Source organism: Lissotriton helveticus, chromosome 10 (genome assembly GCF_964261635.1).
Source record: "Lissotriton helveticus chromosome 10, aLisHel1.1, whole genome shotgun sequence".
In the NCBI taxonomy this organism is placed as follows: Eukaryota; Metazoa; Chordata; class Amphibia; order Caudata; family Salamandridae; genus Lissotriton; species Lissotriton helveticus.
In genome coordinates, this window is record NC_136071.1 from 440,032,730 (window position 1) to 440,055,464 (window position 22,735).

The 22,735-nt window shown below is 46.8% G+C and overlaps 1 protein-coding gene across 2 annotated transcripts in view; it reads left to right on the forward strand.

Annotated features, from left to right (window-relative positions):
* LOC144785322 (uncharacterized) overlaps positions 1-22,735 on the forward strand; it is a 327,092-nt gene that overhangs the window by 27,653 nt on the left and 276,704 nt on the right. For both annotated transcript variants that reach the window (XM_078664285.1, XM_078664286.1), the window contains exon 2: positions 15,257-15,340. In XM_078664285.1, coding sequence (XP_078520411.1) covers positions 15,257-15,340 — 84 coding nt within the window. The remainder of the gene's footprint in view (positions 1-15,256; positions 15,341-22,735) is intronic.

The following is a 22,735-nucleotide window of genomic DNA, read 5'->3' on the forward strand; positions in this document are numbered from 1 at the left end:
TTATTGTAGATTTCCTTTGGCTCGTGTTTGCCTGGTGGCTTCAGTTCCTGCTGTCCGTTTCCGCCCCCCTCCCGCTGTCCGTGTTTAATGCTTGTTTGGAGAGGTTTTCGGCTACAGAAGCATAAAGGGAACTCTTTGTGCCAAGTGAATTTGGAAAGCGCTTCGTGATGGACTGTGTCCATTTTTGGAGAGCTAAATTAGCTGCTGCCTGGGCATTGTTTTTGTTGACGCAGTGTATAGGTTGTGAGGCCATGCAGCTGCCACCGCAGTGGACGAGCAGAGGAAGGAAGAGTTCTGGCCTCCGTTTCCTGGCAGTGCCTCTTAGGTACTTCTGAGAAGGAGAAGAGGTGCGCTCCCATCACGCTTTCAGACATGCAGCTGTTACTCTTGTTTAGATTAAAGAACACAAGTGCCTCTGTTAATGCCAGACTGAACCGCGCAGGCGTTCTGATTTTCTGCTTCTGATAAAATGGCGGCTTTTTCGGTGTCGGAAATAGTCATCCCTTGGTAAATGCCGAAAACAAACAGGGTCAGCTGACACTTCTACTTCTGGGTCATAATCGCATGCCCATAAGAAAGATGGCGCCCTTGGTCAGAGCGATGGGGGTGGGATTATTGGAAGTCACTTCCTGTTACGGCCCTGCCAGAGTTAAAGATGGCGGGCGTGGGGGGTGCTGGAAACGGTAGATAAGCTGCAGGCAAGACTGACCGGTGACGGCGAGCCTCAGAAGGTAAACACCGGGGCGACACGAAGGAGAAACATAACCGGGGGAGGGAAGGAGAAGGATCGGCGCCGAGATCAAGGCGAGGACGGGGCAACCTGAGGAGCGGGTGGTTGACGAACATAAGAAGGAAGGTATTATGAGTGAAGAGAAGAGCAGTTAGGGTAGTATTGGGAGCAGTATGAGAAAGATTCGATGGAAGGTTGCAGCAGAGAGACTGTAGAAGAGTGCATAATAGTGAAGAGGGCAGCGAAAGGAGGTCAGTGGGATCATTAGAGGGAGATCTCTGGGTTTTTGGTGGGAAGGGGTTTCCTGGGAAACCAATGAAAGAAGGTTAGGGACATGAATGGACTTAGTAAGGGCTAAGTATGCAGCATAGTTAAGGCAGAGAGAGATCGGTGAAGGCAGAGAGTAAGGGCAATGACGCTGGAAAGTGAAACGGAAATTAGGTCGTGCAGTGAGTTGATGTGGGGGCACTGCAGTGAGGGTTGCCTCTAGGATAAATGCTGGTGGCAGTGATGTGGATCTGTAGCAATGGGTACTGGGTCGGACAAGTAGTTGGGTGATCATGGTGGATCCCTGGGTTAGGCAGAATGGTGATCCTCTGCACTCCGATTATCCCTGAAGTGATCAGGGCACTACTTTTGAAACATTCGTGTTTTTGCTACTAGAAATCGCTTCTGTGTTTTGTTTCTCTGCACGGTCAGTTAAATAAATCATATATCTATGTTTCTTGGAGCGCGTGGAGTGTTAAAAATGCGGAGCTTGGAAAGTTTTCATCCGATGACCTGCAACCATCTTATCACGCTGCTCGTGCCTTCCCACTCATTGATCATTCCATACATGTTCTTGGAGTATTTACCAGTATTTTTATGCTTCAACCGGGTGAGGGTAATCGATTTTACCATATAGGCTACATTTCTCGCCAAATTAATAGGTGTTGGATGTTATAAGGAAATGTTGATGCAAAGTACTATATCACTTCAATAAATGCGTTGACCAGTTGGCTTGCTTGTCTTCATGGTGTTTTCAGAGCAGGTATTCGGGTGGCTGTCTTTGGATCTCGCCCTCTCACTTGTTTTATGTTCAGTTGCCCACTGATGGATTGGTAGTGCAAGATCAATAATTGCCACAAGTTCTCTCAGTAAGATCACAAGCTGGATCCCCCTTCTGTGTTTACTTAGCCCTTTTGTGCAAGTGTGTACTGAAGCCTGTTGTTCTTAATCGTACTCCTCTGAAACTTTAAAATAGTAAATGAGATGAAACTCTTTATAATTGTAGCAGATCACTCTATCTATGAGGATAGTAGTGTGAAGCAACCATTGGAAGGTAACTCAAAAGCTTTTTGCATTCACAGGGGGTTATTTAGCCAGCAAACTGTATTTTTTGGTTATAGTATCTTGCAGCAAGGGACACATTTCCTGATCGGTTGTGCCTTAGGTTGTGTCCCCCGGAGCCTGGTACGCCTCGCGCTTCACTGGGCACCTGTTTGTAGCGTACGCTGGCTCTCCTGAGGCTGGTACGCCTCGTACTGCTGAGTTCAGTGTTCGCGTCGTACGCCGTCTCACGCGAGATGCGTGAGGTTTAGCTGGGCACCTACCGCGAAGCAGCACAAGGCGTACTAGAGCGCTACGAAGCGCATAGAGGGACTAAGGAGCACCAAACCGTCAGGGAAGTGGGCAGAAGGCCCAAAATATTGCCATAAAGAACTGTGGCACCCCTTTATAAAGAACTGTGACATTCTACGCTGTGCTTGCTTCCCTGCCCCTTGGCTGTGCTCGCTTCCCTGCCCCCTGGCTGTGCTCGCTTCCCTGCCCCCTGGCTGTGCTTGCATCCCTGGCTGTGCTTGCTTCCCTGCCCCCTGGCTGTGCTTGCTTCCCCCCCCCCCTGGCTGTGCTTGCTCCCCCGCCCCCTGGTTCCCCTTCCCCTGGCTGTGCCTGCTTCCCTGCCCCCTCGCTGTGCTTGCTTCCCTGACCCCTCGCTGTGCTTGCTTCCCTGACCCCTCGCTGTGCTTGCTTCCCTGACCCCTCGCTGTGCTTGCTTCCCTGCCCCCTCGCTGTGCTTGCTTCCCTGCCCCCTCGCTGTGCTTGCTTCCCTGCCCCCTCGCTGTGCTTGCTTCCCTGCCCCCTCGCTGTGCTTGCTTCCCTGCCCCCTCGCTGTGCTTGCTTCCCTGCCCCCTCGCTGTGCTTGCTCTCCTGAGTGTGTGTGTGGCTCTGGGTGGGTGGGTGTGTGTGTGTGGCTCTGGGTGGGTGGGTGTGTGTGTGTGGCTCTGGGTGTGTGTGTGTGTTGCTCTGGGTGTGTGTGTGTGTGTGTGTGTGTGGCTCTGGGTGTGTGTGTGTGTGTGTGGCTCTGGGTGTGTGTGTGGCTCTGGGTGTGTGTGTGTGTGTGTGTGTGTGGCTCTGAGTGTGTGTGTGTGTGGCTCTGGGTGTGTGTGTGGCTGGCTCTGGGTGTGTGTGGCTGGCTCTGGGTGAGTGGCTCTGGGTGTGTGTGTGTGTGGTAGTAATTGCTGTCTGCTGAGCTCGTCCGTAGGGTACAATAGGTCTCACACTTGTGAGAGATTAAGCTAATGGCAATGTAAATGACAATGCCATTTATTTATCTGTTTTCAAAACCAACACATAAATACAAATTTTGCCATTTACAATGCCAATAGCTCAAACTTTTCCAAAGGCGAAACCATTGCATTGTAAATGCTTGATAATAGTACAGTGTCGAACCCTGCTTGAGTGTCAAAGCTTGCTTAACACGTCTGCTGGGTTTATGTATAACAGTTTGTGGTGCAGGTAAAAGGCATAAAACAGGATGCCAAGATAATTCTTGTGTATCCAGTGTCGGGTTACTGATTAACCTGCTTTGTCCCACCAGACTTCTGTCTCTGGGTTTTATATATAAAACTGATGTAGAAAGCTGACATTTTATGTAGTGTACCAAAAGGAGGCACACTATCTAGAAAGTCCAGACAACCCTTATTGACTTACAGGGCTTAAATTACTAGTCCCAAATGCTCTCTTTGTGGTAGTGTGGGCGAGCAGTTTAGGCTTATCAAAGTGTAGCGTTAAGAATTTGTTAACCATACAGAGTCAATAAATGAGACACACACTCAAGAAGAAACTCGAGACCAATTTAGAAAAATAACATATCTTTTTATATAATTTTAGACACAAAGATTATTGAAATCAGGTAAGTACTTTAGATGATATCAAATTTTACAGTAGAACAGTATAAAATGACAGCTGTCAGATTTGAGGCAGGAGCCTCGAACGCAGTAATGTTATTCCATGGGAGAAACAGACACTGCATAGGTACACTTACCGACGTCTTACAGGACTGTTCTTCTGGACTTAAGGTAAGTAGGGCCAAGGTCCTAGAAAACACCAAGAGTTTAATTTTACCTGCCCTGGGTTGTTCGGATGCAGAGGTGCTTTACACGGCGGTAGCCTCAATTGCTACCTTTTAAAGTCAGTGGTAAATGTACCTGTTAGAAAAAAGCTACAAGAGGGGACTGGGGGATCAGTCCAGCAGAACCCAAGGGGGGCTTGGCTCTTGAGAGTCTCAGGACCACACAGACACCATTAGTTTGAGTCCGGTTTGGGGAGCACAGATGCAGAGGAATTTTGTCCAGCAGGTTGGTGAGTTAGAGGCTCTCATAGTTCTTGGTAGACCTGCAGAAGAGGGAGAAGAAACAGAGCAGGGCCACTCTCGGTATGGGGCTGGCCTCTCTGGGAGTCCCTCAACTTGCAGGTACGTTTTGGCAGTGACAGTGTTCTGACTGAACACAAACAAGCCTTGGTGTTTGCAGCTGGCTCTGTTACCGCAGGTATTAATGCAGGGTGACTCCTGGGGGTCGTGGCATCTTTGAACTTGGCAGGGAAACAGATCTGACCTCCTGAAGCATGATGACCTCTTGCTGGGTTGCTGCTCCCTTGGTGGGCCGGGGGGTCGACAGAACGGTTTACCGGGCAGCTGGAGCCTGTGCCTGCTAGTGCAGGGGAGTGGCTCCTCCACTCCAAGGGAGATGTTGCTGAGTCAAGGAAGTGCTGGACAGACCTCCAGAGGCTGTTTTGCTTCAGGACAAGTCAGTGTCAGTGATTGTTGGAGAGCAGCAGTCAGGGTTTTGCACCAAGGGTGATGCTGGTCCACAGTTCTCATGTTTTCTGGCTCTTCTTTTCCTTCCTCTTCTTTCATGCAGATGAATCTGAGTTCCTGGTTTCAGAGGGCCACCTAAATACAAAATTTAGGGGCATTTAGGGGAGTGAAGGGTAGTAACCAATGGACTACTTACCCCTGGGGTCACTACACTATATGACCACTACCTGTGGGGAGTTATCATAACCCTGTCCCAGTGTTCCTAATTCAACCAAAAACAGTATGGTGGAACCCTTCTTTCGCAGAGCACATCAGACAGCCCACCGTAGGGGTGTGACTAGCCTGGAGGTGCAATACTCCTATTTTCATAGCTAATTTCCCACCTGTCCTGGTGCCAAATGGGCCTCAGGGCAGAGAATGGCATCTCCAAGGTCTGGGGGTAGCTGAGGTTGCATATCAAAGGCGGCAAGGGCTTTAAAGCACTTTGCTTTGATGTGCTAAATCACTAGCCATCCTACAGGAGGAGGTATGAACACCTTCCTCCAGAGCAGGCATTGTTTCTGACCACATAGAGTGCGGGCTCTCACCTGCAGGGGGTCAAAAACTTGTCTGTGGTTGTAGGCTGGACAATACCAGTCAGCCAGCACACTAGAAACTGGTAGGGTTTCCAGGGGCCACCTCTAAGAGGCCCTCTGGGTGCATATCATAATAAATCTAGTACTGGTAATAGTACAGATTTATTAAGACAAGGTGTTTGATACCAAACACCATAGGTTTCAGTAAAGCAACACATAGCTGGGGAATGACCAGGGCCCAATACATGTATTTAAGATGGTTTCCATGCTCACTTGTACCATCTAGTAAGTCAACGAGACCGCACAAGGGCAAAACTGCACAGGCAGATATGTCCTCACAGGTAAAATAATGTACCCTGACTTAGGGCTACAAGGCCTGCTGTAGGGGTGACTTACATTTATTATATGCAGTGTCCTTGGCATGGCACACTGGGTGTGTACCATGTCATGTTTTCACAATGATTTGCACCATTTCAAGCAGCGTGCAATGGCTGTCTGCATGTATTTGGGTGTGGGTCCCTTAGGGTGGCACAATACATGATGTAGCCCTTAGGGACCCCCATTAGTGACCATGCCCTAGATACCTTGGTATAATTTACTAGGAACTTATAGGGGTGTTAAATTTAGTTCTAGGAAAAGAGCACTGGCACTCGAGCCAGGTTAGCAGGCTTCAGTGCACTGTCAGAGTTAACAACCAGCACCTAGTAGTTCTAATGGGGGCACTAAGTGGGGGGACAACTGCAGGAAAATGTCAGTTTCCTACACACTGGGGACGCACTCAAAGAGAAGGGACACAGGATGCCAAAAGAGTTCTGGGCAATCGACTGAATCAGAATCAGAAACAGAAAAGACTTTATTCGGTTTTTTGTAACAAGAAAAAACCCATAAAAGCAATTATTGCAAATACAATTCAGTTTTACATTTTAAAATAAAAATTTGATAAACATAATATGTAAAAAATTGATGCCAATTTTATATCTCCCGAGAGGAATTAGATGTACAATATGACTTAGTGCCACAATTTAATAATCATAATTTTCAGTTAATAATTTGTACACAATCAATATAAAACACACAGTATAGCGTACAAGTTTAAGACCTAATTTCATTATAAGTTAGAACGATGTCGGAAAATACATTTCAAGAATCTAACAATGTGCCTCGATATGCCCTCCACTTCCAGAAATTGTAAATAAATCAGGGCCGGGCGGCATCTTCTAATGCCCATGAATTGTAGTATTGGCAGCAACCATGTCTTTCTGTGTTCCGTATAAAATTTACAAATAAACAGGGTATGAATTGTTGCCTGCACCGAGGTGTCATCACAAGGGCATTGTGGTAATTCTGGACCCCAATTTTTGGGCTGCGGAAGGCAACCAGACGGTGGAAGGCATTTAGCCTAAATCTAACCAGAAGAAATCTTTCAAATACAGTGAAGTTTTGGGTTAGGTATGGCTGAATGGAGAAGGTGGTTTGAATGGCTATGGACTGTTGAACAGATGGTTTAACAATTTCTTTCGCCAATCTTAGTTCATCTAAGTGTGCTAAGCACATAACCTTCAATGACTTCCTTGTTAAAGACCGGATGGAAGAGGGAACGGAATAATGTTTTTCCAGGCCTAGGTCGGTTAAGAAACGTTTTACATATACCAACCAGCCAATTTTATGGCACTGATCGAGAGACATACAATCTAGAATAATACCCTGGGTTACATTTTTTTTATCTGTTGACCAAATACGGTGCCACAGGAGGAGTGGTTCCATTTTTACTAAATCAGTCAAATAGGGGATACCCAGCTCAATGTGGCAAGAATACGTGGAGGTGGTCTTTGGGGCAACTAGCAAGAACCTCAGGAAAGCATTTTCCACAGATTGTAGGGCATTATTTTTTACGTACCCCCAGAGACCTGCCCCGTACAAAGCAACTGATTGACATTTAGCCTTGTATATCTGGAGGAGTTCTAATGGGGGTCTTTTACCCATTTCTTTCGAAAAATTTACCAGGGCGGTTGTTGATCTCATTAAGAGAAGTTTTCTTGACTCGATGGCTGGTTTCCAGTTGAGTCTATTATCCATAATGATGCCTAAATATGGATACTGGTCTCTGGAACCTAATTTCTCCTTTCCTAGGTAGATATTAGTTTGCTTTTTTTTCCCAGGACCTACTGTCATAATAATGGTTTTTTTGATGTTTATGCGTAGGTCCAGGTTGTTCATAAATTCTGCATACCTATTTAGTGACTTCTGGAGTTCGAGGGGTGTTCTGGCGAGTATCACCGCATCGTCGGCATAGAGAAGAGCGGGAATAGGTCGATTTTTTTACTGAAGGAAGGTCCTGGCTCCCAGTGATCATTCCCCTCTCCAGCCCATTGGTATAAAGCGTGAAGAGGAATGGGGCCAGGACACATCCTTGTCTCACTCCTCTCTCTATTCCGAACGATGCCGTTAACTCGCCCTGTGTACCAAACCTTACCGTTGCTGATTCGTTCGAATACATTTCACGCAGGAAATTCAGCAGTGGTTCTTCCACTCCCATTTCCGCTAAAATGCCCCATAGTTTATTATGGGCTACGCAGTCGAAGGCAGCTGATAGGTCTACATAGACCATGTAAACCGAGCCTCTCTTCGCGCTAGCATATTTTCCTAGGAGCAGTGCCAAATTTAGTGCTTGGTCTATCGTTCCCCAGGCACTCTCGAAACCCCAATTTGAAGGTCCGAGAGGATCTCTCCATCTTCCGCCCACTGTTGGAGGAGTTCGAGAATAACTCTTTCCCAAGGAGTCCAGCAGTGAGATTGGGCGATAGCAAGATACCTCCTGACGGTCCCCCTTTTTAAAGATGGGGACCATAATTGACTTGGACCATGAGTCCAATAGCCCCACCTCACAGGAAGCCTTAAATACTCTTGTCACCAGTGGGGCCCATAGATCTAAATTAGACTTAAAAAAGTCTACTGGGACCCCATCCGGTCCTGGTGCCTTTCTATTCTTGCTAGATGTAAGGGCAATAAGAACCTCTTCAATCGTGATATCTAGTTGAATAGGGTAAGGGGATACAGATTGTGTTTGACCCGGAGCTGCTTCCTGCCTCAAATGATCTGGCCCTGTAGCAAAAATCTTTGAGAAGTAGTCCACCCAGGTAGATTCGTCGATAGCGAATCAATATTTGGTGCCGATTTGTTGTCGGTTAGATATGGCAACTTAACCACCACCCAAAACGCCGAGCTGTCTTTTTTCCTACTACTCTCGTGCAATTGGTCCCACAGGGCCTGTTTTAATTCTTTTTTCCTAACCTTTAATGCTACATGCTACTAACTCTGCGTCTGGAAGATTATTGTAGAAATTCACTAGAATTATTGTTTCTGTCTTGTTAAAAGAAAGAGTAAGTATCTGAAAGGTCCCTTCTAATTTAACGTTAGATACTTTCATAGCCCCTAGGGTATTGGAGATATAAATAATCAAACCCCCTTTAGCTCTACCAGAAGCTACCGCTAGAGCCGGAGAAAAATATGTTTTAAAACCCACAAGGTGAATTTCATTGGTAGACCAGGTCTCCTGTAGGCAAATTATGCTGAATTTCTGGACGAACTCCAACCAAAGGCTATTCTTCACCTTACGTCGCAATCCCGCTGAATTCCAGGACCGTATCCTGATTGCCAATTTATCTGAAGAGTAGTTGTTACCCAGTGACCTCGAGTCAGCCCTCACTGGTAGGACCCCACTTGGAGGCATTATCACAACCTGTCTCTCATCGGTGCAGGGATGCACTGGTTCTATTTCTCCATTCTGACTATTCCCAGCTTCGGGATACTCTCCCCCAGGGTCTGTTTTTTCCGGTCCCTCGAATATTCGTTCTGGTACTGTCAGCATAGCCAAATTACCTGGGTGGTCGCAATGGGTAGATTGCCTTTGCACTATTTTTATGGGAGAGTGCTGGTTCCTGAGTTAATAATTTAGGAGTCAATCTACTCCATCTAATCCGGAGAATGCCGCAAAGCGATTGAAGGTAGGGATTCTAAAATTCAAGTCGGGACCCCTGAGGCACCCAATCTCTTACCATGTTCGATATCAGGGACTGGGGGTAGAAATATGTAGGGTCACGTGTGGAAATTCCCTCCCTCCATCTCTCCGTATACCAATCCCTAATATAACTGGTGGCCCTGTAGTCTCTAAAGTTGACAATAATTATGTCCCCCCTAATATCCTTGGGCCTGTGCCCTACCCAATCCAATCTTCTGACGTGAAGAATTTCACCATTGATATTTGATGGTAATGGTCTGTTATTCATCAACCAGTATACAACTTTATTTTTTAAGGCATGATAGTGTTCGATTTTACCAGCTTCCAGTTTTGGCACCCCTGTTAGTACCACGACATATGGTGCCGCTTCTGGGGGCAAATCAACTTTGGGCGGGGAACGTCTTACTTTTTTCGGGGGGGGGGGAGGTATTCCTAGTGGGGATAGGTTGTGGGCAATCAGATGTACTACGGCTCATTCCTGCTACCTTAGGTACTTGCAAAACCTTATCAGGGGGCATTGGGGGCAGTGTCTTCGCTACACAGGTAGTCGGGGGTTTCACATTGGTTGGCCCATTTGTCATTGTAATCACTGGCAGTGGAGGGGGAGGTAAGGTTTGACCCTGACAGGGGGTTGAGAGTTCTTTCAAAAGGTCAGTATTCGTGGTAAGTGCATTTTGTATGACTCCTAGTTGATCTGACAACCTTTTTAACCCTCCCCACTAGTGGTAGTAGAAGTGATTTAAATAATTTTTCAACACCCCCCAAATGTTCTTTGATCGCTGTAGAATTTTGGGCGATGTCGTCCTGCCTAATGCTCTCTGAGACAGATCCCAAGTTGTCTATGCCCGTCTTTTGTGTTTTTGCGCATCTACCATTTTGAGTATCTCCCTTACGCTTTCTTTTCTTCAGTGGTGGCGCTAGACTGGTCTGTGTGCGTGGGGTTTCCTTTGTTGGGAGTTGTGTTAGAGGGATTACCTGGGAACTTTCGTCAGAATTATCCACTGACGAGTTAATGTTCGCAATTTTTGTGGTAGTATACCTAATTAATTGTATAGAAGCTGTTATATCTTGTAGTAAAAAGGGAATAGTTGTGTCCCCATTTGTATCATTTTGCGAGTTACCTACTGTTGGGGTTGATACATGGCAAATAGGACCCAGAGATGAGCATCTATTTTGGATTAGCTCCGAGGACAAGCGCCGTTCTGTGAGCGCTATTTCTTGTTCTAACCTAGATGTTTCCCTGGTGATATAATTGTCCAAAGTCCCTCTAAACGACCCAACCCCCCGGGTTTGCTTGGTGGCGTTAGCCCGTGTAGTCATTAGTGCATAGAAATTCAACTAAAATTGTCAAAAATAGAGGGCCACCACAATGGGTAGTACAGGTTTCACTCAGTATCAATTCAGTCTTGATGTTTAAAGTCTTAACCCAAACCCACTATAGCGAAAATGTAATAATTAGGAGGAATAGTATCACCGTAAGTGACACTCTCTTACTTTGCCAGTCTGAATCCAGGTATAAATGGGGGGGGGGGCCCAGCCGCGCCCAGCCCCGGACGGCCACAGATGGCCCGCCCTTTGCCCGGGCTTAGCCCGGCTGGTCCCGCGCGCGTCCCGCGAGACACGGAATTGGCTATGATTATATATAGGGAGGTAGGGGGCAGGAAGAGGCCCCAGCTGTAGCGGTTGGTGGGCGCGCTGTGCAGGCTGGTCCTCGCAGTCCCGCTACGATGTCTTCTCTGCTGGCCCTAATCGGCGTTTGCTTTTCCCAGATAGCGCAAATCCAAATTCACGAGGCAAGTCCAGGGGTGAACACGGGAGTAATCAGCAAGTCTTTCCTCAGCTCAAACACGGCTACGAGCAGCTCCCGCAAAGCGGGGGCCGCGAGCCGTTATCAACTGCTGGGAGGAGGGGGCAGGAAGAGGCCCCAGCTGCAGCGGTGGAGGGCGCGCTGTGCAGGCTAGTGCTCGCAGTCCCGCTACGATGCCTTCTCTGCTGGCCCTAATCGGCGTTTGCTTTCCCCAGATAGCGCAAATCCAAATTCACCAGGCAAGTCCAGGGGTGAACACGGGAGTAATCAGCAAGTCTTTCCTCAGCTCAAACACGGCTACGAGTGGCTCCCCAATCGACTGTCTGGTTGCAGGAGATCTCTACTTTTGTTCTACCAGACTTCTGTCTCTGGGATTAATGAGGTGTACAGTGCCTTCCTCAAACTACATTTTGATGTTAGATGTGGAAGATACAATGATTACTGTAGGGCATCACACGCATACACCCCCCACACTCACACCCCCACCCCACTCCTTAGCGCCTAAGTGTAGTGTTGTCAAAGACTTTTGCCATCTGGAATAAAGTAGGTAGGGTTGCCCCAGAGTCTTTTACTCCATTGATTGGGGTGTTCCCAAGAGAGATTCTCATTGAGTAGCTTGTGCCAGGCATACATGTGGTATCTCCAGGCACCCACTTCGAACACCAGTGGAACCTGAGTACAAACAGATGAATACTGAACTTGCAGTCTGCGACCTGAGAAGAGCCCTGAAGGACCTACTGTTGTCTGTACTGGAGACAAAGAAGTGCATTCTAGTGGTCATAAGGTTAACCTTAACCTACTGTTAAAGCTACAGGCTACAGGCGGCCTTTTCCTGCAATAACCCAGCTGGTCAGTGGCAACAGGACCTCGACTGGAGCCTGCTGTTGGTGGGCATGAGATCCTTTGAGTCTCTAAGTGCCTCTCTTGTGGTCCTTAGGGCTTTAGAAGTACATTCCTGTGGTGTATTGGGACTTAAAGAACTAAAGTTAAAAGGTTAAATTTTTTACCAGGATGAACCAGGTGGTGTATTGGAGCCACTCTCCATCGCAGTCTACGTCAAATGGTGCCTAGGTCTGGACAACCACGTCCATTGAATACCATTGACACTTTGTGCTTCTTGGTGCTATTACTATTTAAAACTTTAAAAATTCATATCTCTTGTTCCCCTTATTGGATTTGTGTAATGTTGGTGTCATGTTATTTAATACATTTTACTCATTTTCTAAATTATTTTGGGATTTTAATTGTTTTGCATTTCTTTTTTAGTACTGCAGAAATACTTTAGACATTGCCCTAAGTTATACCTGTCTGTTCTGTTTCTTGGCTACCAGGTGGTTCAGGTCAGGTTAATTTGGTGACTTTAAGAGTCCACCATGACAAGGATTATGATTATTCCTTGGGGTGGGGTTGCACTGTGATAGATCTTATATTGTGTTTTTCTCCTGCAGTGAATGAAGCAAATCAGGTTTGATTTTTTCCAATGCTTTGATTCCACATCTAAACTGTCATGTTTAGATAGATATCTGTCACAACCTGTGTTGGGGGCCACAGGGCACAAAGGTGATACTGGAACCAATCATGGGTGTTAGCGGTGTTTACCACTGATGTTTTAGGTCCTGTCCTACTATGAAAATGCACAATGAGGCAAGTAAACCCCTTCCATACTAGACGTTCAAGGTGGCGAGTGCAAGCAGTCCAAGGTGTCTCTGGGATATATTATGGGGTAGCGACTTAGAACACAACAGTCACACAACAGACCCAATAAGTGAATGTCTAATCTAGTTCAGTTTGTTATGAAAATAGAAGTACTTTAATCACATGATAAAGATGCTATGGGGTACATAAAGGAGGGTGTAGCACTTCCGAAATGATCACTATGGAATCTATAGGGCTTACTGCACAGTAGAGCTGGAAGGGTGTGAGTTATGCGCAGGTTCAGGATCAGGTCGGCTAGAAAATGAGCAGCTTCCATGCAGTCTGTGACCCATTGGTCAACCAATACTCTTGAGTAGGCAGTTCTGTTTTGCAGTTTGAGATATTATTGAAGAGGCGCACCAAGTGGTTCTGTTTAGCAAGTTCAGTCAGTATTCTCAGGAATCTGTTCCCGCAGTCTGGGCGTGGCGTTGCAGCCTTCAGGTACGGTGACTGAAGGTAGAGTTAGCACAGGTACTTTGCTTCCTCTATGGCGATCGCAGCAGAAGACGCTCAGCTGAATCTCCTTGATGATGAACGTGGTTTTTGGTTGAACAGGGCGGTCAGGAGCCTCTTGGGTTCACACAAGTTGGCTCTGGAACACTCTTTTGGGCAAAATGGCTCTTCTGTCCCTCCCCCAGATTCAGCGGCTTTGATTCTTCTCCTGTGGGACAAGTCTATCTCCTTCTCCCCTCTAACATGCAGGCAGGCAGGCTTCCAGGTTTATGCAGACCCACTGCTTTCTCCAGAAAGCAGCAAGTTGCACAGTTTCAGGCAATGTTCCCTCGCCTCAGGGAGACTGACTTTCTGTCATACCACCAATAGATCACAGCAGGTTTTCAAGTACTCTGTAGTGCACCCCTGACCTTGGTCAGTGAAGCAGTGTGGAACTGGAGCTAAGTGTGAAGGTCTGGGTGGCACATTTATTCCGAGTTTTCTCTCAGAGGATGTGTCTACAGTTCAGGAACCAGTTTGGGGCGGTTCCCCTTCATAACTTCATTTTATTTTTGCAGCACAGACAATTCTTGGTATAATGTGATGGGTCTCACAGCAAGTATTGAGGATGCTGGTTCTAAGCGGGGGTGCCCATAATAGGAGCACTATGACTGTGAAACTCTTCAGCTAGCTGTCGTCAGACTTCCAGGATGGGCCACTCAAAAGAAAGACAAAAGGTCCAAGCCCTGCCTAGAAACTTCTCTCCCACTAGCCTAACATCAGAATCTGCTGAGTCACTCCCATTCCTGTACCATCACCCAGATGGCAGTGCAACCCTGTCTCTGTCCATCCACCTCTCAGTCTGTCTGGGACATCTTCCAACTAATTCGGAATGCAGGTCAGACACTTCCAGTCTCTGGGTAGACTTTATTAACACCTTCATATTCTGTTGTGTCTAAGCTAAGTGCAATCCATAACGGCGCTCACTGGCTTATAGAATACATTCACTTATAACTAACAAGCAGCCCTGCCAGCAGGCACCATACAAACAACACCCACTCAACAGATGCCGATGGATGTCAGAGCAGGGTGTGAGCACATCACATCAGTGGAACTTTACACAAGGCTATGGGTCTCCAGGTTAGTTTTGGGCCTGGGCCTCAGCTCGCATGCAGAATTGTGTTTGTTGTTGCTAAAATAAAGTCAGGATACCTGATTCACTCAAAGTTAAATAACTTTAGGGCGGGGTGCACTTCCTTCTACTACGCATCGGTAGGTCAAGTCCCAACAACATTAGTCTCTGTTTTTAGGAAGCAATGGAACTAAAAAGCGAAAGTGTCCTACTGAAAATGTGAATGCCCACCATGTTTGCTAGTGCCTTCATTCTGGTGTGATATCCCAGAATGAAAAGGGCTGCAGTGATGCTGTGTGGCGTGTATTTGATCACTGAGAGGGTTACTCTTATGCCACAGTTGTTTACTACTGCTTTCTATTGTTGTAGAGGAGGATCAGTATAAGCCAGCTCTTGACCTTCATTTCTCTCCAAGCATGCACATTTAATCACTTTTACGAGTCCAGCCTAGGGCAAAACATGTCTGGGATCGTTAAACAGATTTGAGAAATGTTTGTTTTCTGCTATCAAAGTCACCTTTAATGTGATGCTGCTTTTAGATTGTTGCATCATTCTGCGCTCTGGCTTGCAATCACTGAAACAATAAAGCACAAGTAGCCCGGTGAGGATTTGTATGCAAACAGCTTCTTTTTGTGCCCTGATTCTTTGTTGCAGGGTTGCAAGAGCATCCTCTAGAATCAAGTTTATCCCAGGAGATGTGTGTCTTTGATTTCACTCTACAGTAGAGGTGTCTTTCCATTCTTGTTTCTGTCCTTAACATTGACGAGATTTCCTATTTCTTGTTTCCAGAAGTTCCAGTGGCGGTGTTACTTCTGCATCCTGACCAATGCAGCGCTATCATACTACAAAGTCACCCCTGAAACTGATGAAAAGGTGAACATTTTGGAAACTATGATGTTTATTGCTATTTGTAAGCATTGTTATGGTCTGCCTACCTCACCATTGCAGGTTCTGGAAGTTGAGGAAGGCAATGAAGGTGGGGTTCAAACATATGATACAAGATGTCTATGAAGAAAATGTAGTTGTTGGGACGGAAAAGTCCTTTGCATGGTGATGGACATGCACCCCTGCTCAGAGTGCCCGAGCTGCAACTATGTCTGGATCCCTTGTGCTGATTTTTGGTGTCATGGGCCAACACAGATCATGCATGTGCGCTTTGATATGGGCCTCCTCATGGATTGCGGTCTTGTTGGACTGGAATGGGTTCCCAATGTGCTAGCTTCATAGTGGTGAAAGGCTACTACATTTGGCGGAGTTAAGCAGCAGAAGCGCGGTGATGGAAGCATACCGTGTAGTGATCGGTTGCTGTGAACAGCTCATTTTACCTCTGTCACAGGAGTAAGGCCTTCAGACTCACTCGTGTAGAGCTCGGCTGCTTTGTGCTTAACTCGCCGTTGGCCTGCATCAAGTTAGTATGTAATGCTCTACAGTGTGTGTGTGTTGTGTGCATGTGTGGGGTGTATGCCTGCCTGTGAATGGTACAATAAATGGAAGATGCTCTTTCCATTTTGCGAGACCCAGGCTTGACTGGAGGAGCATGCGGAGGTAGAGGACTCCTACCAGACAGATTTCTAGATTGCTGCATTCCTGGGAGCTGGGTTGGACACACCCTGGAGAAGGAGACACTTCAAAGGGTGCTCTTTGATTCAGCAAGAGACGACTGTAAGGGGGCCTGGGCACATCTCAGGGATGAAGATGGGGCTGATAAGAGAACCATAAAGAGTAGGGCTGGGGCCCTGAGGTAACCTTTTGATACTCGTATCATTGTGGCTGACATCCAGGTGTGAACCTCTAGTCACTCCCATGGCATGTGTTGTGGGGCTATCAAATTTGAATTCACCCCTGCCGTGACAGCAGGGCCGGACTGGCCGTAGCGGGCACCGAGCAATCCCTCGGTGCGCCACACAGGTGGGGGGCTGGTTTGGGGCCCCTGGGGGCCATTTTTGTTACAGGGCCGTATTTGTAGCATAGCTGCAAAATCAGCCCTGTAACAAAATCGGCTGAAACCGGCCCTGGCAAAGAGCTCAGCGGCACCCCCAACCCCCGGGGGGAGGGGGGGATGCGGCCGAGCACTTTGCCAGGGCCGTTTTTGGTTCCCAGTCCGGCCCTGTGTGACAGCCTGTTTTATGGAGGAAGGGCTGGGCAGAGGAGAGGACACTTCAAAAGGAAGCAGACAACAAAATAAACTTCAAAGCGTCAGACCCTGAATCACATTTGGTGTCTGGAAATGGACTATAAGAAGGGGAGCTCGAGGCCCTCAAAACTGTCAACTGTCAAGCAGCCAGTCAGGCTGCGCAAGGAGGAGAAGCTCTGCAAGACTTGTGCCTTTGACAAGGACTGTGGGTCAAGGCATACCAGTCTCCTAGCTGAGTGAGGGGTATTCACTCAGGGACATCCACGACTACATGCCTCTGGAACTTGGAGCACTATGGCCTGTCTGCTTGCCAAGATCAGTGAGCCTTTGGGGAAGAGGAGAGCACTGAAGGGAGTGAGGTCCAATGAGTACATTTATGTAGTGAGGAGACAGGTGCTGCATCGATTGAGTCATTGTCTGCGTGCAGGTTCAATTCGGTGACCCCATATGCAAGAGGGGGGCATTGTGAGGTTAGCCAAGTCGATCGGGCTGTCACCCTTGTGTGCTGTGTAAGTAACCAACCCCATATGCCAGAGGGGGCCACTGTGAAATTAGCTATGCCGATCGGGTATTCTCCAGTAAGCACTGTGTAATTTGGCAACTCTGTATGCCAGAGAGGGCCACAGTGAAGTTTGCAGTTCTGATTGGGCTATTGCCCTTATGCAGTGTGTAAGTCAGCAACCCTGTATGTCAGAAGGGGCTGCCGTGGAGCTAGCTGTGTCAATCAGGCTGTTGCTGGCTTGCAGTGTGTAAGTCAGTGACCCCGGAAGATGGAGCCGCTGTGACGCTAGCTGTGCTGATCAGATGATTGCCCGTATGCAGTGTGTAAGTCAGCAACTCCGAATACCAGAGGGGGGCTGCCTAGAAGAGGAACCTACTGCTGTGCTGATCGGTCCATCCCATGAGTGAGGAGCAACTGTGCTGACCCTGTATGCCAGGAAGCCACCAGACAAGACAAGGATCATAGCCTGGTTGGGGTCATCATCATGAGGAGAGGCTGCAGTGGTGATCCATGTGGGCCTGTAGCCTGACTGGGGGCCGGGGACCAACAGCTGAAAACTTCCCCATCCCTTCACCTGTGATGAAGATCAAGGGGAACTTACTATCACATCGGAGGAGCAGCAGGGACACCCAGCAATGGCTCCTGCAGAGATGCTTTTGGAGACTCTGATCGGAAAATACCTGCTGGTGTGGATAAGATAGATCAACATGCTGGAAGGCCCTAGTGGAGCTTGTCTGCCAGATAGCACTTCAGTGCTGAAACCCTTTTGACTTTTCTAACAGAGTTGGGGTGGGACTCCTGAGACCTGGACTGCTAGTGGAGCCTAACCTGAATGTCGCATATAGTGAATGGAGAATAACCACTAAGGTCAGGGAGAGGCAAGTGGGAACCAGGGAGCCACCTATTGAACACTAGAGCCCTGACAGTTTTAGCCTGGAAAATCATGTGTTGCTGTTATTGAATGTACTTAGGTCTGTGAGTGTGTGTTCACTATCCTGTTTTTACCTCCTGCCCCGAAAAGCCTTGGACTGCTCTACCCGCTTTACTACTGAGAGGCAAGTGCTGAAAAGGTACTTGGCCCAATTGCTCGAGATGCATAGTAAGTCAGGGCCAGGGACCTCAAGAATAATAACACCTCAACTTCCACAGTAGGCCCAGTAACTCCTGCTTGCTCAAGAGCCCCCTGGAATAGGTTCTGACAGTAGTTAAACCTAAGTTTTAGAACTAATGTCATTGGTTCAGAATTGTACAGATCTGGTAATTTCATTTGAAATTGCACTTGAATGAAAGTATCACCTTATATTTTGGCTCTTGGCGCCAGTCAGTGCATTTTACTTAGAGGTTTATCACTTGATTTTGGCATGGTTTTGTTAAAGATTAAAGAGTTGTTTGGCTTGTATAATAGACAAAATACAATTCTACGTCAAAATATACAACACCCAAGCATAGCTCAGGCTAGCGTTGCATTAAGGCCCTTATATCGCCACCACAAATGGCCTTAAGAGTGCACTGTATTGAAAGAGACTGATTAAAAAAGACCTTGTTGACAGGGAAAGATAGCGCATTAATATCATAAATCTCATTATACCTGGAGTCCTGATTCTTCGCAAATGACTAAGCAAGAGAAATGCTGAAAGAGAGCATTTGATCTATGTTTTAATTAACCCCACTAGAACGTTTATGCCAATCTGGCCACAGTGACTTCTGATTTTGCAAAATGTTTTTTTTTTTTTTACAGAGTTTTATATAGCGCGAACTTGACCCGAATTGGGTATCAGAGCACTTTACATAGCACCAGTTGCATTACATGAGGACACATTCAAAATAGATGGCATGCTTGCTTATACTACCCTATAAGCATTCCACGTGGCTTGAAAACACATTTTTGCCTCTACGAGTAGCTAGTGTAATTGTTGAAGGACAGTGTTATTATTTAAATAGAATGTACACAACTGAGTTCCTCAATGAGACAAACGAACTCTTTGATCATATATTATTGATTTGCTCACCATGCACCTTGTTGTCCTGTGACTCCAGGGGGCAGGTTCCCTTTGATTCTGCATTGGGGTTGCATCACTTTTGTGGTTCAGCCCGATGCAAAATCCTTTTTGGCATTTACTATGTCACACAAAGCCACGGTGTGCAGCTTTGCGTAGTTTAGAAATTCAAAGCAATGCAAGATAGCGCATAGCTCTACCTTTCTTTACTTTGTGTTGGATATATGTTACATGGGTGGCTCATGGACGTTCCGATGTCTCAACTCATGTATTTTGATACAAACCCATATTTCTTAAGACTTGTAAACCTGTGTTTGCGCCAAATAGTGTGTCTACCTGACAGACGGGTAACGAGGAGAAATATCTTTATTTTTCTCCTAGCTAATACCTCTTTCCACATGTGCAGCTTTCTGCAGCACACATTGAAAGAGGAAAATGCCTCCAAAGATTGTTTTTGTGCAGAAAAGTATCCCTCCCTGCACAAAAACAGTCCATAACACATGCACCTTTGCACTATGGTGCAAGGGTGCCTGCGTTGGGTCTTGGCAACACACACTGATCCAGGACAAGGCATAGGCAGAGATGCTCCATATCTTTGTTAATTTATAGCATTCTGTCCTCTCCCTTTCAAGCAATGCAGCACAGAAACTTGCCTTGATGCATTGCTTTGCGTGAAACAATAGTATATCTGCCCCTATAACTATTTACTGTTTCGGCTGTAGGGGCCAGATGTGTTACGTGTGTGTCTAACATACGCCCTCATTTATACTTTGCTGAAGCACGGAAAAAACAGGATTAACACTTTTTCCTCATTTTTAGACCATTTTACCACTATGGGAGAAACAGTGTTTAGCTCAGCCCCCCCAAAAATGTTTTTTTAGCGTGGAAAGTGGGGGAAAAGAGCAGTAATACTGCAGTTTTGTTTTATGCTTTTTCATCACACGTTTTCCTAATATCGCTAATTTATGCTTCATTGTGCCTCTGGGTTCACTGACACAACATCGATGTCACAAACATCGATGTAAAACATATTGATGAAAAAATTTAGACTGCAAAAATATCGACTCCTATACTTAAACAGGGGGCTCACTGTCAGGTCATAATCTAATTCAGCTACCGTTGCGTTGGATAGGCAGACCTCCATGGGGCACTTGAATGTGCATGATTGACAGTGGAACCAGGGCTGGACGCAGGTTACGTAGGCAAGACGGAAACTCAGATGGAAACTGATTTGCAACACTGCCATTGGCAGGGATCCCAACAGATGAAGCATTCGTGCACGGTACAGTTAGACGTGACAGGGGTTGTGCATGTGCCTGAGAATGCCTGCCATTGCGTTTGTTGGGCTCGTGGCACCGGCACTCCTTAGAGCGGCGGAAGTACGGTGGACGATATGCCACAGCTCTGGGCAATGAGTCGTATGTGTGTGTGACGTGTGGACTTATGGGTATTCTTTAACTTATGTGTTAAGGCCATCCCTTGCACAGGTGTGGGTCATGCACGGACAAGGGTGTGTGGGGTTTGGGCACGTTGGTGTTTCCTTGGTGCAGTTTGTCGTGTGGGAGTCATCGGAGTCTGGTATGGTATCTCACACAGGGTGTGCCAGCCGCATTCAGGGCCAAGGTTGGGGGTTCTGTTGGCCTTCAGCCTTGTGTGTTGCGACAAAGGGGCTTTCATTCCTGATATCAGTCTGACTATTGCTTGCATTTCATGAATGTGATGTGGACTTTGCGCTGACTTTGATGCTAGGCCTCTGATTTGGGGTGCACAGATCTCGAGACACACGCAGCTGTTGTCATGTTTGCATGTGCCAAGGGCCTGAATGGCCTTGCTCTCCTTTTTCAGTCTCTCTCTTTCTCTCTTTCTCTCTCTCTTTCCTTTGCTGAGTGCCTGACACGCCTTCTTATCTTGGATATTGTCTTGCAGGCTGTGAGTCACAGATTGTCCAGGGATGCCCCGCCATGACTCTTCAAAATGGTTGTATGCTGGCAAATTGGGATGTGACATTTTGTTTGGTCTTTCAATGGTGAATGTATGAATCAGGATTTCAGTGCTCACATGTATGTTGATTTTTGCAATTGTGCCACTTCAGGCAGTTTCTTTTGTTCATGTTTTCGTGCAGTTGATGTGCAGTTTCTTTGTCCGGCGTGGGTGGGGGGTGCCCGCAGTGGGGCCCCGGCAGGGGGGGAGGTGAGGTCCTCTGGGTGATGGCAGTGGGTGTTGTTGCCCTCTTGGGGCTCCGGGATGCATGTTCTGTGGCTCCATGGTATCTGTTGCTCTTCAGGTGTGGCTCTGGGCTGGGCTCTTTTCGGTTCAGGTTGAAGTCTGACTTTGCACCAGGTGGGAGCATGTATTAGTTTCCTGGTGCTAACGCGCCTTATCACATGTTTTGTGATCTTATCGTCAAACTGTCTTGTTGTTGAGAATGTTGTGGTGTGCTGTTGTCGTGGCTTTTTGCTTGGGAATGCCTATTCTGCATCTCATTAGTAATAGTTTCTGGGGTCATCCTTGGGGATGCTTTTTGCGGCTGCTATCGCTGGAAAACTGGTGATATGGGCTGTTTGCACCAGCTTGTGAATGGGGTGGAAAGTTTATCACAAATGTGGCTGCGTTAAGGTGTCAATAACTCGGCAATAGATCTTTGAGAATATGTCCCAAAGCTTCCAGAAAGCATTTGTTCCCTGCAAGGAGAGAAGGACAGCATAGAGACAAAACATTGGCTACGATACTTGAGGTATGCTTTGGAAGTGCCTATTTTTTCCTGCCACTACAGATTTCCCAAGGTTCAGTTGCTGCGCTGACTTGTTTATTTCATGTATCTTGAAATCCACATCCCAGTCCCCCCTGATGATCATGTGAGCCCATCTTATGTTGGCCTTAAGAAGAGGTTTTGCGATCCAACAAAGTTTCTGTGAAAAAGTTCCCTTGCGACTTTTCTACAATTTCATCATCCCTCCCATGAGAAGAATCAGCAAGGCAGGTGAGGAGATTAAGTAGCTCTCCACTCCAGTGCATCAAGAATCATCAACCGCAAGCAAGAGGACCACAGGGCCCGATACCCATCAGAAAGAAATTGATGGCACTATCTGTTGATGCATTACAAGTTGATACTCAGTACTGAAGATCACCCTCTTGACAATGGACTACCCCACATTTCACACGGTGAGTGAGTCCAAGGTGAATCAAAATGGAAATAACTGTGTGTATCAAACCACCGAATCCCACGTTGTATAACAAAATGTGTGCAAACAGAATACATGAAGCTGTCATATTTCAACTGCTCTGCTCTCCTCAGCCGACTGGTACCCAGACCTAAGACTGGTGCAGAAGCTTGTGCGCCAGTCCTAAATGAGTGAGTTGAGAAGTTTAACACTAAAACCTAATGAAGAAAAGGTTGCCTCATACAGTTTATGATTTCTGGATAACGCTGTTCAATTTTTGAGAATTAGCAGAGCACACTGCGTCTATTGCCTAATCAGAAAGTGTGCCTATGGGCAAGGAGGTAGCTCTGGAGCCATCACCAGACAGATTATGGCCCTCTAGCCTCCTTTGTTGGTGTTTGGTCAGGGAAATCTGATCATAAATTCATCAGATACTAATTGTATAGCATTAAGCTGCAAATCCTCTACACAGCA